Genomic DNA, 18,642 nt, shown 5'->3' with positions numbered 1-18,642 from the left:
GAAGGCGTCTCACCGGAGCCACGTCACAGGGGTTTTCCAGAGGCTACATGGTGCGTGATGGCATCACTGTCATCCGTTTCAAAGATCTTTCGGTTTTAATACAGTGAATAACATTCTCTATCACCCATATAAATAAAAGCTCTTTGCAGTCCTCAGTGATTTTTTTAGAAGCATGAAAGTGTTATGAGAACTGCTCTAGTTTTGAAAGAATGATCAAAGGCCCAGGAAGACCTCCTTTGGGAGAAGATGTTGGATTAGGGACCTGAACGGAATGCACAGCCAAGCCCTGCAGATTTCTAAGGGAAAAGTCTGTGATTTGTGGCAAATCACACACTGGTTCTTTAAGTTAGTATACTCCATAAATAAATTAGTTTTCAGCATTTAGCTTTTAAATTTTGTTTCCTGCTAAACTGGTTTCTATTAATTTTCTATTTCTTTTCATAATTCTTGATAATAAGAAATATGGATGTACTATCTTTAGGCAATTAATTTATGAAGAAATATATATAATGCTTTTCCTCTGTGTGCTACATTAAGTTTTTTAAATGGTAAATAATCTGAAGATAAAACTTTACAAGGAAATAGTTGGGAATTGTAATGAGCTATAAAAAAAATACTGTTCTGTGATTATAACATCATGTAAAATCCCATGCATAATAAAATTCTTGAGCGATACATTTTAAACTAAAGTTATACATTTGAAGTTCATTTTGTGGTAAATGTCATTTTGTTAATTCCCCTCTATTGGTTACAGCTGTTAAAGAAACTGAGTTGTTGCATAAGTGTGAGTACATTACCGACCTTCTATTTATCCATATACAATAGGAAAACTTGAAAAAGCCCACTGATTAGGACAATAGCATTGGTCGAATCTAAATCAGTTTAAAAACTAAATGAGTACTTTTCTAATCCTGGGACCACTAGAGCTGTAATTTTCACCTAAAGCATTGCACACTGCAAGCAGCTGCCCAGACAAACTTGACTTTCTGCGGACAGACTTAAAAATCAAGTGTAGAAACACACCTGTCCTCGGAATAATTCCACATCACTCGGAGCTTCCTTGCATAACAACCTTCTCGAGCTTTTTTCTTTGGTTAATTCTAGGAATAGTGGATGGGCCTAACTACCATTTTCAGGGAAATTCCTCAGTGAAATGCCTACAGTTGAGCTTTGAGAGTTACTAGTGAAGATTAGAAGAAAATAACTAGTTTAACACCACGAGCCACCTGTATTCCAAGTAAGCTTAAGCTGACAAGTTTTCCAGAATTCACAAAGAGGAAATGGCCACTCTAAATGAAACTGATTAGTAGTTCGATTTAAATAAAAGTCAATATTTGTACTCTATAAAGTTAACTTGCAGTTAGATATGACCAAAATGCTATGAGCTTATTAAAATCAATTTGATAATCTTACAAATAATTGACAACTTCTCATTGATTTTGTGATTTATAACAGCCCATTTGTATATGTCTATATAATTTCCACCAACTATTTCCTCTATTCTTGGTCAACATTTTTTTTATAAAGAAAGATGTTCTCTTTCTCTTCAGTTGATGTGGCTCTGAGAGTTTACGCTCATTTAAAGCACAGTAACACTTAACCTTCAAATCATTCTTAACCTCCCAGAAAGACTGGAGAATGAGAGGGTAGAAATGAATGTAGATTCTGTCAGTTATAGATGTATGTGAATCTAGGTGGCGTTATCCTTCATGGTCTATGTAAAGATAAGTTTTTATATCATTTTGACAGACTCAATTTAGCCTAAGAATAAATGTTTCTAAACTTCCTGACAAACGTAAATCTAAACAAAGCTGCCAAAGTCAGGTGTCCAGTCCTGAAAGGGTCTGTCTCAGTTTGTGTTTTTATTATTCCTTTGATAATCCTGAATTAACAGCCTCAACAGAACATTCATGGAGTGCCTGTCTGAGGCATTGCCTAATTCTAATGGTTTATTTTAGTGCATTCTTGTTAGTAATGCTTTGTTTTTAATGGTAAAAATGACCCTTTGGAGTTAAATTGATAATCACCCCTTAGAAACCTTATCTTTTTTTCCCCCTAAGTGTATTTATTTATTTTGAGAGAGAGAGAGCGAGAGTGAGCAGAGAAGGGGCAGAGAGAGAGGGAGAGAGAGAATCCCAAGTAGACTCCATGCTGTCAGCACAGGGCCCACCATGGGGCTCGATCTCAGGAACGATGAGATCACGACCTGAGCTGAAATCAAGAGTCAGATGCCTAACCGACTGGGCCACCCAGGCGCTCCCAGAAACTGTCATTCTTGTGGCTTCAACTTCCACTATTGATGACTTTGGTAGCTCCGTCTCTGTCCTCAAGTCTCACCCACGTGCAATCAAACTTTGATCTTGGAAATTGCCAGGTTATATTTGAGCCGGTACTAAAATCAAGCTCAGAGTCCCTTTCTAACTACATAAATCCTCACCATCTCCTTCTGCTCTGTAATTTAAAAATTAAGCCCATCCTTCCGTAAAACACACCCACTAATTTCTCTGCTTGGGAATGCCACGTCGTTGGGAGTTTCGGCTTTCCCGCCCTCACCTGTGAGCGTGTGTTGTATTTTGGGACAGGTGCTCAAGGTACGTGCCTGCTCGCTTTTCTGGAAAGACTTACTCTGCACTGTGCGAACCTCCCGGGCTCCCACTGCAGTGCTCGCAGTCAGCTACACGGTGGAGTCATTTTGTCTCGGCTTCACTCCTGCCCTCTTCGTCACTAAGTCCCCGTGAGCTTTTCTTTTAAAACGTCTCCCAGCTGTGCACCTCTCTCTCCCTTCCTCAATTACAGCGGGTTTTCTTTCTCTACACTGCAGGAAATTCCCGGTCCTAGTCTCTCCAGTATCTAAGCAGTGTCCTGCTGCCTTCATTGTAAATGTTCAGAATTCTGGGGCGCCTGAGTGGCTCAGTCCATGAAGCGTGCACCTCTTGGTTTCGGCTCATTTCATGATCTTGCAGTTCACGGGACTGAGCCCTGCTCTAGACTGTGTGCTGACAACGTGGGGCCTGCTTGGGATCCTCTCTCTCCCTCTCTCCGCCCCTCCCCTGCTCATGCTATCTCTCTCTCTCTCTCTCTCAAAATACATAACTAAACTTAAAAAAAAGAAAGTTCAGAATTCTGCTTCCATCCTATTACCCTCCGTCTGGAGAACCCATTGCTGTGTGATACTGTACAAATCTCCCTGTCAAATGCTTAAAATTTCTCAAGAGTCTGGGCTGCTCAGAGGGTTAAAGCAACCCGGTGGGGGTAGGATGAATTCTCTCTGAGCCATCAGGCATCAAGGCAGGCTGCAAGGAGGAGGTGACATTTAAACATCACTTTAAGGATGAGTTTTGATATTGACAGAGAAATGACTTTTAAGCTGAGGGGACAGAGAGAACCTTTGCTTTCTCATCTCTTGGCTCTGACGACTAGGTGTTGTTTGGGTTTGTTTTCAATTTTAAGCAGGCCACTTTAATGATCTATGCCTTGAATGTCTCATTTGTAAAATGAAAGCTCACGAGGTGTTGAAGGGAAACATTAAGTGATACCTGGGATAGTACTAGAATAAGGTTTTCGGGACAAACAAATCCCAATCAAGGTTTTGTTATTATCAGACCACGTGGCTATGCGATTAGATCTAATGAGTAACTAAAAACGGACATCCGTAAAGGAGTTTATGCTTTCGCGAACATTTTTCCATCCATTGTCTCCTTAGGTGCTCAAATTTGCCAAGATTAACATTTGTAGAGACACAGTGATGGAGTGTGGTTAAGAACACACGCTCTGAAGCCAGATGCCTCACCTGCAGGCAGCCCTGGGTGTCCTCAGTTAGTGCCCCTCTCAGTCCTGTTGACACAAACGGGATGGTTGGAGGTGCCTTCCCACTGGCTCCTTGTGAAGATTCGGTGAGCTAAGCGATGTCAGCTCTTCTGGACGGTCCCCAGAACCTAGAAAGTACTCAGTGAAGGTTAGCTTCTATTACTGATACATCAGTATCCTCATCATCTCTGCTTTTATAAACATGGAGGTCTACTGAGTTCTAGTTCTGGATTCTATTCAACCCACCCCATTGGCATGACTGTGACCTACATAATGACTTAGGAAAAACGCACTGCAGGTCTCTGGCCTTTTCTGTGTTATTGCAAAGTATGTAGCTGAATTAAGGGTTACTGTTTTCTGAGATCGATATTTAGCTACAGAAGGCAAGAATGAACAATTCCAGAAGTCTCTTTAAACCTGTGCAGAATAAGTGCATATAATCATGAAAACTCTAGAATTTCTAGCTCAGTTAGGAAAAAGCAGACTATATATTACAGTATATGTGCTAATACGACCTGTGAGTCTGAATTTTTATGCACAAAATTAGCCTTTCAAGCTTTCTACCTGCCTAGGCTGATCTCTGCCCCACTGACAGTGGATAGCAAGCTTCCCCAGCCAATACCGGAGTCTCGAAGGAGAGGTTCTTTGGGGGCGTACCACAGTCTGAGGCATAGAGCTTTCTCCTGCAAACAAATTGGCTTCTCTTTAGAGAAGAATTTTTCAACCTTAAAGTATCAGTTTGTGTATAGGACTTAATACTGCTTGGATACTAAACAGCACCTACCCCTAGACTTGGGGATAGAAGATGAGGATCTGAGTCCCATCTTCGTTTTACCACGGGCATGACACTGGCTGACCAACCCTTCAGCCTCTCCACACCTCTGTTTGCGTTTCTGAGAATAATCAAAAAGATTCAAGGACGGTTGTTTTCACAGATTGCTGTGTGGTCTCTAGTCAATTCATGTATGTGAAAGCACACAGAGATATTATTGAGATACTGGTATTATACTCAAGATTCATTGCTTCAGGTACCTTTCTAGGTTCAATGGAAGGTTTTATGTCCCTCTATTCTGCAGTTCCCTTGGAATTTCTCCCCTGTGTCCAGTTGGATTATTGTGTCTTGATCAGATCAAGGACGCATATAATCTTGAATTTTAACTATTTACCAGGTCATCGTTTCACCTCCTCTTCCCAGTCCCCCAGAACTGAGTCATATTGAGCAGACCCCTGGGCTCAGCTTTGAGGACTATTCCACCCTGGGGAAGGTCCAGAATGGTCAAAGAAGTCACAGTCAATGCCCTGGAAATATGCTTCCCATACCAGAGGGTAGCTGTTGCCTTCTGTGACCTACTAAGACTTGGAGATCCGCTGTTGCTCATAGTTTTGGTTTCTTCTGGAAGAGTTAATTGCCCTAAAGGCAACATTCCATTTCCCTAGATGGAATTTTAAAGCCCAGTCTCTCCCCACCCCCCACCCTAAGAAATCCTCTCACATGGTCCTTATCCCCCAGCAGAATGCTTCATATCCTCAGGACTGTGGTCTAATACTACCTCTAGCCTGAGCCTCTAGGCAAGACTTGATGAAGGAAAAAGTTCTGTAGAAAAAAAACAAATCATAATTTAAAATCCAGAACCATGAATGCTTTCGAAATCCCTGGAAATTTTGTATTTTCTACCTCAATGCACAGTAATGTTAATAAGCAAATCAATAGTTAGTTATATGTAAATTTTACTTCCATTATAAAGTAATTAAGGATTATCCTATAATTTTAACCTTTTTCATCTTCTCATATAACTTTGCTGTTTAAAATTAGAATGAATAAATGCTGTTCATTTGAAACCTAGTGAGCAATGGAAAATCATTCTAAAAGGCACACAGTGTTTCAGCTCTTGTCCTGTTTCGTCCTTGCCAGGTGATATGTCAGTGCTGTAATATTATGATACATTGCTCATTGTTGCAATTACCTTTGTCAGAGTGCATCTAGGTTTCATGCTTGAGATGTGTGAACAAAGTCATGAGATGGAGAATCTCGGTTTGTTTTCGTTGAGTATTGATCAAATACAACACTGATTCTATAAAAGATGAGCAGATCTGATTATTACGTGATATGTATTTCAGGAGCACATAAATCACATTTTTAATTGAAATTTCTTTGCAAAGGGACTTTAAATTGCTACCTTTAATATCCTGCCTGGAAGGCGTTTGTAGGTTTCTGGTGATGATTTTATGAATCTCTTCAGAATTTACAGAATTGTTTCACTTGCTAACTTCATAGGCAAGAAAGTTCATCAGAGCAAAGTCATTCAGTCTCCCTCAAAGGCAAATAACCGGGACTCACAGTTCTCTTGCTTTATAGATTGTTTCACTGTGTACATGAAATTAAAGATTTTATTTTGTTTTGTTTCACTTTTACTGAAGTTTCCAAAGGTCTGGGCACTGTGGTGTTTCAACTTTCACTGCCCTGGAGATGCACTGTCATGGGGGAGGGGGCATGGCCAGGACAAGCCATTACCTTGGGGCAGAGAGAAGTAACCAAGGGAGGTCTCTGTGGGAAGCCCCCCAGTGGCAAGTAGAATGGTGACCACTGATCTTAAAGGGCCTTCCCTCTCTCACGGTGGCTCACTCTCCTCCGCTGAGCTGTGATCTTCAGTAGGGTAGCGACCAAGGGGAGCACCTTTGGCTACGGTTTGTAACTGTCCTCCTCCCCACCATGCCTCCCTCTTCTTCCTTCTCCTTGCATTTAGTCCCATCTGCCTCTGCCCCCATCACCCTGGCTCTTCTTGCTTCCGAGGGTTCTTTCGTATCTCAGTCTGCCCCTCACCTGGGCCTCTTGACTCTGTCGGCGCCTTGAAGTTGCCACAGCAGCAGTGGGGACAGTATGTTCCTGGCATCCACAATGAAACTCTGACTGCACTCCCCATAGACACATCGTATTTCTGGTGATTAGGCCTATAATACCATCAGTATGGATTAAACGATTTTTTTGCAGGCTATTGCAATCTTCACCATCTGGTATATACTGTTTGCTTGGGACTCTATTTTCTAAATTACAAGAAAAAGGATTACGATTGTACTTTTGTTATGCCCTTCATGATGAAATTGGGACTGGATGGGAGCATTTTTATATCCTTGCTTGACTTTTTTCCAGATTTCAAAATACCCAGTCTTACCTGTGTCCGTGAATTGGCTTATTATTCAATATCCAATGATGAGAAGGTATATTTGCACTGTTTAGAGTTCTCACCAAAGAATTCGAGGGAAGGAAGGCGGAAGAAGTTCTTAAATGGCAAACATTATAGGAACTGATGCTTTTTGAGAAATATACATCACTTTTATACTATCGCAGGTCAAATCTGTGGTTTCATTCGAAACATGAAGCCATGTTATATTCTTGAAAAGAAAGAAGTGGGGAACTTGAAATCTGCCCACATTTATCAGGAATGATACTATTGTCTAAAATAGCCAAAGAGGGCGATTAAGGATGGATGATGATTACAGCGTAGTCTGTGTGTATATAATTATGCTCTATCAAAAGAGGGAGAGACTTTGTGCTGTGGTTCAGATAGCATGAGAAAGCTTGCATTGCCAAGTCCTTCCCACCCAACTCCCCCTCCTCACCCCAAGCCCCTCTCAGACACGCACAAGTGTGCTTGGGCTCTTTTAACCCCCAAGACGAGTCGGTAAAACATTCGATTAAAGACATTTGCTTAAAGAGAAAGTGGGCAAACTCTCACAAGGAGCCCATTGAAATAGAAAGGAATACAATAAAACGCAGTTTCTCATACAAAGTATAATTAAATAGGACGGCCAGGAACTGAGTCTCATATCTCCATCACTTGTAACATCAGCCACATTAGCAACACCAATTTGAGCACTGTATCTTCTCATTGTTCTGCACACGGCTGCGATGGCAAAGATAACCAGCCAGTGGCTGCTTATTCTGTGAGATCAGGGTGAATTCTGCATTGTTTGAAGACCTATTAATATTTTAAACACTGTCTACCCTTCAGGCATTGAGGTATTACATCACTATTTATACAGCGCAATTTGCCACTGCTTGGAAGGTTTCGAGCACTTCAGCATCCTGATAATTAAGTAGGAGATAGAATTATATTAACACAATTAACATGAGCCAAAAGGTAGACTTTTAAATTATTTCAAATGTTTCTGATATTGTGTAATCCAAAAATAACTCCTTGATTAACTAATTTGTCTCATAAGAAATGTCTCTATGTAGGTCAGGATGAGATCACTTGAAAAAACTCTACTCTTTTGAGAACTTTTAAACCGCCAAAAAAGAAAAATCTCATTTAAGAGCTGGAGTCAAATTATATGGTCATTTTAGTTCTCAGAATTCAAAGCATAGATGGCTGGAATCATGCGCGTGTGATAATTCTAGGCTACTCTCAATAAATAATACATGTCATTTCTGCTTCACTGAGGCTGTCACTTACTGCTCTAAATGACTTTCAATGCAGGGCCCAGCCTGCTCTCCCAGAGTGCACTTCAGCTCAATTCCAAACCTGAAGGGTCCTTCCAGTATCCGGCCAGCTACCATAGCAACCAGACCCTGGCCCTGGGTGACACGGCCCCTTCGCAGCTCCCTGCCCGAGGCGCGCAAGCCCGAGGTGCGGCCCACGGCTTCAGCCAGGTACGTGTGGGAATGGGGGTTCCACGGGAGCAGGTGGGGAGCAGGGCTGCGAGCTGGCCACCGCGTTCCCTCCTCCCCTCTTCAGGCATGCCCGGTAACTTGGGAAAGTTAGGAAAGATGCCTTCAGGGCTGTGAGTGAAGGAAATGAATGATCAAATACCATTCTCAAGTAACACCGAATTGTAGATATTTTCTTGAGGAATGTCTGTGGATCACTCCTGCTGTCTGCTTTGTACAGGCTCATCTATGTGAATGTGTGCCTCGTTACTATTTCTGTGTCTATATGGGATATAAATATGACAGACACTCCGAGTTTGTGAGTGCACCTGGAACCAATTTTTTCTCCTAAAAAAAAAAAAAAAAAGCACGAAATTATTCCTTGGGCATAATCGTATCAAGGAACATAGTATTAATGCATAATCAAGTACACCGAACTCTTCTGTAGATAACTGTGATTAGTTTAGGAGTGGTTACACGTTGTCAGGTTTGATTTTGAAATGTGCCTATAATTGTTTCTTTAAAGCCGCGCACTTTCTCCTGTCGTTTCACAGCACAAATTCATCAGGTGCAGTTGAGATCAGCTCTTGGTAAAGAGAACTAGCTCCTCACCTGAATTTGTTTTTCACGCGAGATGTAAGCGTTATTTACATGTTAATTTGGGGGTGCAGGCTTTAGTTGGTCAGCCCACCAGAATTAATGTATTGATTGGAGGGCTCTCTTCTCTTCAGCGACTTTAAACGTACTGTAATCTCTGCATGTTTGGTCCTGGAATGAAGAACCGGCCACCTTCAAAGTAGCCCTTTAAGCTGATGAGCTTCATTTCATCCTTTCTGCACTAACGCTCGGGACCTCCGTACCCCATTACCTCCGCCAGGAACAGTTCCCCAGCTGCACTGCCCATCTGGGGGCTTCCAACGACCAAACCCATCCATCTCTGTTATCAGTTTATCGTTACTACACATCCTTGGATCTTTCCACCTAAAAACTGAAAGCAACCTGAGGGCAGGGCCATTTTCCTCTTTTATCAGCAGCCCCTAGCCATCCCGGTGGCCCTCTGGAAATGTCTGCAGACAGGTAGGAGGTAAGGCGAGCCAGAATGGCATATGGTATAGTCACCGGGAGATGCTGATTTTCAGTGACATGGGCACAGAGAAGCATGAACTGAAAAGTCTCAGTGCATTTCAATTATTAAATTATTGCCCTGGCAATATGTTAAAAATACGATTACCTCCTGCAGGCAACACCCTTGTCCGTCAGTGGCTTTGTGACTTTTACCTTCTTGGGGATGCCAAGCACAGGGTATGTGAATAAAAGGGAGGGGTAAATAAAACATTCCACTGAGAAGATTGGCCGGCTCCCCTGTTGTGGTGCAGTGTGTGACCCTTGCGGTGCTTGATTTTTTTTAATGTTTATTTATTTTTGAGAGAGTGAGAACGTGAGCGGGGAAGGAGCAGAGAGAGAGAGAGAGAGACAGAGACAGAATCTGAAGTAGGCTCCAGGCTCTGAGCTGCCAGCACAGAGCCCAACACGGGACTCAAACTCACAGACCGTGAGATCATGACCTCAGCCGAGGTCGGACCCTTAACCCACTGAGCCACCCAGACACCCCAGGATCACTGTTCTTTAAATGTACTGGTCTGTTCTATTTCCCTGAAAGAAAGATGCAAGGATATGCTAGGGACTATCTAAAAATGGTTTTTAATTTATTAGAAAAAAAATCATACACACATGCATTTATCACATATACATAATACTGCGTAGTTTTTCATTACCTAAGAACATTCATTATGTGATGTTTGAAACACTGGGTGTTGTCAGCATAGGAAATATTGTTAGATTTTTTTTTAATCTAATTTTATTTTATTAAAAGATAAAATGGAAGCTGTGATTTCACTATGTAGATGTAGATTTTTTTTTTCTCAAAAGCATCCCATTCTTGAAAGGAACTATTTTTCTCCTTCTCATCTGTCTTCTCTTTGACCATGATACAGTGATTGTGGTAGAATGCACTCAATTTTGAATTCTTTGGAAGCAAGCAACTGTATTACACACCCTCTATTATCCTTGTATCTGACTATACTTCTAGGTCCAAGAGGCCACATTCAGAAATGAGGAATATTTTATACTCAAATTAACCTGCGAAGGTTATGAATTTAGCTTTTACCAGCCTCCTAGAACTTCTAAGACACACAGGTAGTAAAACAATAAAGTTCTGTCTTTTTAAAAAAATATCTTGAACTCATATTACTCCTGTTTGGCTTTTTTTTTTTTTTCATAAATACCTAAGACCTCTGTAATTTGAGCTGAAACACTGAATCAGTTTCTTTTTTTAAATCTGTATTACCATAGCTGAGCATCATGGAAAATAGAAATGTCAATAGAAAATGAAAAATCAGTTAACTTCTCAACTCATCTGTGAGCATCTTCTAAGTTCAATTCACACATAGCTGTATAATGACTAGCTGTTAAAGCAAAGCTTTCTTATAAAATTAATAGCTACCATTTTTTTTAAATTTTTTTTTAATGTTTATTTATTTTTGAGACAGAGAGAGACAGAGCATGAATGAGGGAGGGTCAGAGAGAGAGGGAGACACAGAATCGGAAGCAGGCTCCAAGCTCTGAGCTGTCAGCACAGAGCCTGACGCGGGGCTTGAACTCATGGACTGTGACGTCATGACCTGAGCTGAAGTCGGTCGCTTAACCGACTGAGCCACCCAGGCGCCCCAGTAGCTACCATTTATTAAGCATGCAGAAGTAATCTGTTTTACGTGCATCATCTTATTTCATGCCCACCACGGGGCTGTATTAGTATCTACACTTTAAAGACGGGAAAATTCAAGCTCATCACATTTAGAGACGTTGTCACACACCATTTTAAGGAAGCAGTGGTAAAACAGGGCACAAAATCTGGACTGAGTTGAAGCCTAGTGATTCCAGCACTGTTTCATAGGTTTCCTTTTATTATTGACCATGTCAACAGCTTGGATCTAGTCAGAGGTCTATAAATGTGGACGAGCAGTATGGCGGTTTATCTACTTCCGTGTTATAGAAGTTCTGTTTGGAGCTAATTCTTTCATTCAGTACTTAACATGGGAGTATAACAGTGGAAACTCAGAACGACAGGACTGGGCCTCACATTAAAAGTCTGCTTTAAAATTTAATCAGAAAATGTAACAAAGTTATAAAGATATCAAAGCTATGTATTTGAAGTCATCAGAGTTATAGTTTGAAGACGTCTATAAATGTGCATGTTCAAAGTGATGACTTAAGTTTGAGCCAAAAGTGACTGGCATACTCATTTACTCTGGCAGGTGGGTGGATGGAAAGTCTGAACATTCAAAGCAGGGGGTTGTTCTAATCCACTTGATTAACAGGATTGAGGCTGTTGGCAAACACCTAAATCTTATTTATTTTACTAAGTGGTAGATCTTGGTACCATGAGTTACTTTTAGCTTTTCTGTGCTGCAGTAGGAAAGTCATGTTTTATTGAATACCCAGTAGGACCTCTGACTTCAAAATAATGTCAGAGAAGCGTTGAACAAGTAAACAGTATTTTTAGTTGGCTTTAGCATTATACCTAGAAAGTAGGGGCACCATTTCCCATTCCAATAGCATCCCTTTTGTTTAGATTATCTCGAGAATCCCTCTATTCCAGTGGTTTTTCAGAGCCCAGTGACACCATCTTTTCAATATTCTGACTGGTGCGAAAGCTCATGTCTTCAAGGCTGGATTAATTTTTAGAATACCTTGCAGTTTGAAAGTGCCAGCGGGGCTAGGGAAATTCAAATTATTGCCAACAGATGCCAGACCAAGTTAATAAGGTCAATAATCAATCAACACAAAAACATTTCTTTTTTTTTTTTTTTTTTTTTGGTTTTTTTTTTGTGTGTGTGTGGGTCTTAAAAAATATGTGTAATTCTAAAGTAAAGCAAATGGTTTTGTGTCTGGCTCATAAATCATGTCACCATGCAATGTCAAAGGAGTATCATGTGTGTTCAAAGATTCTAATTTCAATTAAAAAGAAACAACTCTGACTTATTCAGCAGAATAAATGTTGGTGGAGTGACCATCACCCGCTCTACACCAGACCCCGGCAATACATGCCTCACCTACATTGCCCCATCGTATCAGTCTGCAGATAAAACTATGAGTCACAAAAGGTGCAATAGAATATTGATTCTCTGGTGTTGCCCTAACTACAATCCTTGAAAGTCCTTCCCCTCAGACACTAGGTTGAGTTTAGGAGACTGGGAGGCATAGAAGGTAAGACCCTACCTATCAGCCCCCAGGGCCTTTCTGGGAAGTAACATGAGCCAATTTATGGTTATTCTTTACCCCACCTTGCAGTCTCCATGCCCCAGACTCTAATCAGGCTGTGTAGATAACCTCTCCCTCCCTCCCTCCCTCCGTCCCTTCCTCCTCCAAGTCAACCTTGTCCTTTATGTAACTCTCCTGAGGTGCCCCAGTTACATTTGTGTATCTATGGGCTATTCTTTTTTTTTTTTTTTTAATGCTTATTTATTTTTGAGAGAGAGAGAGAGGGTGCAAGCAGGGGAGGGGCAGAGAGAGAGGGAGACACAGATACCAAAGCAGGCTTCAGGCTCGGAGGTGTCAGCACAGAGCCCAATGCAGGGCTCGAACCCACAAACCGTGAGATGATCGTGACCTGAGCCAAAGTCAGAGGCTTAACCGACCGAGCCACCCAGTCTCCCCATCCGTGGGTTATTCTTTAATGCATCTGAGACGCTTCGTGTGCCTGTTGTAAGCCGTGTGCTGTTGTGTGTGCTTGGGAGAGAGCAGGAAAGAAAATAGACACAACCCCGCCCTCAAGGAACCTACATTCCAGCAGCAGCAATGAGAACGCAGAATATCGACACAGGGAATAAGTACATTACATAGTTTGTTAGACAGCGATGATTTCTATGAGGAGGAAATGACGCAGAACAGGATAAGCAGGATCCAAAGTGTGGGACCGGGTGTGGTATATGGGGCCTTGTGCAGAAGGTAAGGATTGGGAAAGACCTGAAGATGGGGAGAGAGGTAGCTGTATGTAGGGGTGTCGTGGGGACACGAAATACAGTGAATGGCTCCCGGATGAGGTGGCCTGGCATCTTGATGGAGCAGCAGGGAAGCTAAAGTGGGTGCAGGACTTTTCAAAGGGGCTGGAAACCCAGCCCGTTATCGTGAGGACCTTGTGTTTTACTCTCAGAGGCACTGCATGGCCTGACGTAGGCCTTGAAAGCATCATTCTACCGTATCACGTATAACGCCCGTAGTTAGTCATGCAAGAGTCTGTTTCTTCGATCAGACTGCCTTTGCTGCCAGAGTAGGAACCACACACAGTTGACCTCCATATCTCAAGTGACCGGCCCAGGGTTCACCAGGTGTCCATCAGGCTCCTCAAACCCCAGCCTCCCTCTTTACAGTCGTACCACAGAGGTTGTGGGTAGAGAGCTGATAGAGAAGCTGGATCTCCTCCAGGCTTGTCTGCTTCCGCTCACATCAGATTCCCTGTGGATTATATGAAATGCATCGAGGAGTCGCTCTAAAAATGTCGGTGTCTCCCCATGTGCAAACATGAAGTAGTCTCGCCGAGCATTTCTTCCCTCAAAGAAACAAAATGTGCAAGAGAGAAAGTATATCCCTGTATAAGGGGCACTAGCAAAGTAGCATTGGACCCTCAAGGTTTTAACACCGCTCTCATGTTCTTCCGCAGAACTGATGTAAGTAGGTGCGTATTTATAATTCTAGAAAAATGCCTGCTTGCTGTAGGAAAGTCAGAATCGTATGCTGGTTTGGTGGAATAAAACTGGGCAATAGTGGATCTATCCTAGAAAAGCAGTAAGCTTTCTCAGAAGCAAAGTTGCCATTTCTTTTTGATGCGGGCCGCTTATTTAATGTGGCACCGACTTTTATGTCTTAAAAGTGCTCATGTAGGCTATATCGTAATTATAAATATGCCATCTGCCCACTTGGGCCAGCGCCCTGGTGTTTGTAGAATTTGGAGCATCTCTTACAGGTGGTGCAGTCTCACATCAGGACGATGTGAAGGTCAAGGGGGTGGAGAGCTCGGGGGATGGTGGCTCAGTGGACAGAGACCCACGTGGTGTAGAGGAGGAGCAAGTCCCCAATAAACACCGATTTATTGACCGCTGAATGAAAAGGGTCATACAGACAACTGGGGTGACATCACTCCGATTTGCTTCATTATGAGCAAAGTCGTTGTCTGGTAACATTGATGAAGAGAAAAGTCACCCATGACCTTGGGAAACACAAAATTACATGGATGCATTTAGCATATATACAGTGCATAGCATTTAGAGGAGAAATCATGCCATTTTGTCTATTTTCCTTGACTTGTCTGTGGCAAACTAGTGGTTCTTTTAAGATAGTTTTCAGACGACCACCTATTGGAAATCTTTCCTCATTGCGCTGCTTTAAAATCTTCCCCCTCCATTTTCTGTTTCCAGTATAAATATATTTAATCTGGCTTCAGTAGGTGAAACATCTCTCCTTGCAGGGAGGGTGTGTGTGTGTTGTACTATAACATTTCCTCTCCTAAGTAAACATTTGATGTGGCTTCTTGAAGTAAATACTGAATGAACCTCTTGCCGAAATAAACCGTTTTTCTTGGTAGTATATTTTTCCCAAGGCCCGTTTAGTTTTTTTGAAAAAGTTGCTATCCAGAAGCCCTCCTTATATATTCTTTAAGACAAATTTATGTAAGTCACTGTTTTCTTTTTCTCTCTTTTCTTTCCATTCATAGAGACTTTTAATGGCCATAGGAAATACTTGTCTGAATATTTATTGATAATGGCCCTAATCATACTTTTATTAAGTGGAGGTCAGAGGGTAGGAAAATCCATCACCCAGGATGCAAAAGTCTGCACCACCCTGTTTTTATAGTGTCTGGGAAACCTTGGAAAAGGGCTCACTTAGTGCCTCCTTCTCACTTGAGTGACAGACATGATTTGCAAGAGCAGTGCTCTCTCCCTTTCTCTCACACTCGCTCTCGCTTTCTCTCATAATTTTGAGACCCTCCTGCAAAAAGAAAGCAGTGAGTGCGGTCTCCATTATTATCTCAGAGATTATAGCTCTTAGGGTCCTTTAAATTAAATTGTCCTCCTCTGAAGAAGGAATTTCTTCCCAACTCCTTGGTTGTTACAATTACCTAAGTTTACTTTGCTCTGGGTACCACCTTTTGCTGTTAGGACAAGGTCACCGCCAGGTAAACCCTGTGCTTCCGTTCTCATCCAGCAGTGATGACTCCAGGGATAGTGTGAATTGTGACCAGAAGCTCTCTTTATGTTTCCTGTTAGTTTTTACCAAACCAGTGCTCCTCAAGGGAATTGCTGGACAAAGGTCTTCATGATTCTATTTGGCTATTTCCAAAATCAAACCTTTGTCACAGCACCAGACTTTTCTACCTTGGGGATTATTTTAAAGAGTGACATTCCTTCTAAAGTTAATTTCAAAAGAGAGGTTATCAAAATTGGGGGGCGGGGGGCAATGGTAGTAGTGCTCAGGAAGATGTATTTCATCCCAGGGAGTAAGTTAGTTCAAGGGCACAAAACTTTTGGGGAATGTCGATTCATTTTAATTATTTTGTACTATAGGAACATTTCTGATAATACCTCAATGCGACTGCTTTCTGGAGGTGTGATTTCTTCTCTTTTCCAAGTTGTGAGGGTCGACGGCTTTGTCATCCTGAGCTCCTGAGTGTGCTGACCTAAAGCCCCATGCAGACTTACTCTAGGAAAGTTCTCCGTGCTCTCAGATATTTTAATCAATAGCATGTAGCTAATATTTCTAAATCGTGTTACCAGATTGTTATGGTTTAGAAATGTATTTCTTCAGAGACTTCATCTTATGGGACACCTGGGTGGCTCAGCCGGTTAGTGTCCAACTTTGGCTCAGGTCATGATCTCACGGTCCGTGGGTTCAAGACCCGCATTGGGCTGTGTCCTGACAGCTTGGAGCCTGGAGCCTGCTTCTGATTCTGTCTCCCTCTCTGTCAGCCCCTCCCTGGTTCTCTCTCTCTCTCTCACTCTCTCTCTCTCTCTCTCAAAAATAAGTAAACATAAAACATTTTTAAAAGATGTCCTCTTAAAGCCATGTCCTATTTACCTAGTATTTAAACACTATTCAAGCTTCTTAACTCATCAAACAAATATTATTCAGTCATTGCTTTTATTCTCTTATTTGCCTCAACTGGCTGCCCACCCCTTGCTCACTGAGTCAGTGTTGTCTCTGTGTGTGTGTGTTCTTTGGCACCCTGGCCCTGTGGTGTCTCCCTTGCTTTGAAACGTGCTCACCGGCTTCGCCTCGCATGCCAGTATTTTTTACCAGGACCTCCGTAGTCACCACAACCAGGACTGTCTGCACCATGAATTATTAGGTTCACCAGTCTGATGGTAATCCCAGGAAAGTGAAGGTGATGAATGTGGCCCGAGGGGAAAACAGACAGCTGATCGACGGCTCCCTCTGGGAAGCCATGAAACAAGGACTCCTGTTCCCCATTCCTGACAGTGTCGGCCTGGCTGCCCAGCTTTCCGGGCAAATACTCCTCCTGACCCAGAGTTAGGGGTCTCGCTGACAATTCCAGGAAACTTGGCAGGTCTGAATGCGTCTTCACGGGGACTTCCCATAAATCATGGGCCTGCTTTATAGAACGTTGTGTTGCTCGGTGACACTGCTTACTTGTGGTTTGAAGTCAAGATTCCTTAGACAGTCCAGGCTGTCAAGTTTCTTTTTTAACTGGCTGGAAGCATGGCTGGGTTTTGTTTTGCTTTCCTGGCACTGCCCGATCCCCAGACAATGAGGATTAAATAAGTTTCCAAGTTTGGAGAACTTCTACCCCACGTCACCCCTATGCCCAGCCTCACCCTGTTTATGCAAGATAAAATGTAAAGGATGAGGAAGTGACTCTGCTCTCTGTTGAGGCCAGTGCCACATTCTGGTCCAAGAGTGCCATATTTTCAGAGATTCAGGCTTCCCGAAAAGAACGATGTCATAATTGTTAACCTGGCATTATTCTGTATAAATGATGATAGGTCTCCACAATAATGTCATGGTAAAATACGATCGCAGAGAGACCTTCAAGAACAAAGTCCTCATTTGTATGTGGAACATAGCAGGTGCTAGTTTATGGTTTACTGAGTTAGGGAATGAATTAAAGCATGGATCTTGAATACTGTTGGCTAATGGGTGGTGGGAATAATGTATACATTGCCTAAATTCCCATTTTAGTACTCTTTTTACTACACTTTGAAAATCCATTCTCCCCTTAAACACTTTCATAAAGTAGATATAAAGGTACTCCACAATTACACAAGAGGCCTTGGTGTATAAGTGTATACACACAAATACACACAAACATAAATGTGTAAATCACAACGAGTATTTGCTAAATCTGACCCATCTGAAACTTATATGTAAACTATTATGCAGACGAAATACTTAATCTATAAGAACTTTCATAAATTTTATATATTGCTCATGTGTCATTAAAAAACAAATCCCGACTTTTTTTAAATTTGAGATATAATGTACTTAAAGTAGCCATGGGAACTGGAATAATGTTTCACTTTTCTCTTGATGAATTTCCATAATGGGAAGCAAGAAAGGAAAGACATTTAGTGTGTACCAAACTCAGCCTATTGGAAACTATTTAATCAGAGTGTCTATTTGGCAATGTTCTACTTCCTTGTTAATTTCACATGGGTGGGTCTCCTATTTCAGAGGGGTAGGAAAAACAAAGTAACCCTTTGGGTGGAGTCTGTTCCCAAGAGCTGAAAATGAAGACCCGGACAGAAATCGTCCTTCTCCAAAGGACTGTCTTAGAAGACAGTATTAGGGCACAGTCTGCCCCAAGTATGTAAAAAAAGTTTTATATCATCCTAAGGGTCTCATCATCAATAAGAAGGTTATATCAATTCCTACTGCATTTCCAAATATCCTTAGGGAAGAAGGTGTCATAGTCATTAGTTTTTTGTTGATATTGTTGTTCGGGATTTTTTTTTGTTTGTTTATTTTTGAGAGAGACAGAGCACAAGCAGGAGAGGGGCAGAGAGAGGGGGAGACACAGAATTCAAAGCAGATTCCAGGCTCTGAGCTATCAGCCAACCATGAGATCATGACCTGAGCTGAAGTCGGATGCTTAACCAGCTGAGCCACCCAGGCAT

General features: G+C 41.9%; 1 protein-coding gene across 6 annotated transcripts in view; it reads left to right on the top strand.

Moving 5' to 3' along the window:
• CTNND2 (catenin delta 2) overlaps positions 1-18,642 on the top strand; it is a 929,345-nt gene that overhangs the window by 514,452 nt on the left and 396,251 nt on the right. For all 6 annotated transcript variants that reach the window (XM_053906886.1, XM_053906884.1, XM_053906885.1 and 3 more), the window contains exon 6: positions 8,286-8,458. In XM_053906886.1, coding sequence (XP_053762861.1) covers positions 8,286-8,458 — 173 coding nt within the window. The remainder of the gene's footprint in view (positions 1-8,285; positions 8,459-18,642) is intronic.

Source organism: Panthera pardus, unplaced genomic scaffold, assembly GCF_024362965.1.
Source record: "Panthera pardus isolate Hobbes unplaced genomic scaffold, ASM2436296v1 HiC_scaffold_2, whole genome shotgun sequence".
NCBI classification, from domain to species: domain Eukaryota; kingdom Metazoa; phylum Chordata; class Mammalia; order Carnivora; family Felidae; genus Panthera; species Panthera pardus.
Note: the sequence above shows the minus strand (reverse complement) of the source record. Positions and strands in the feature narration are given on the sequence as shown.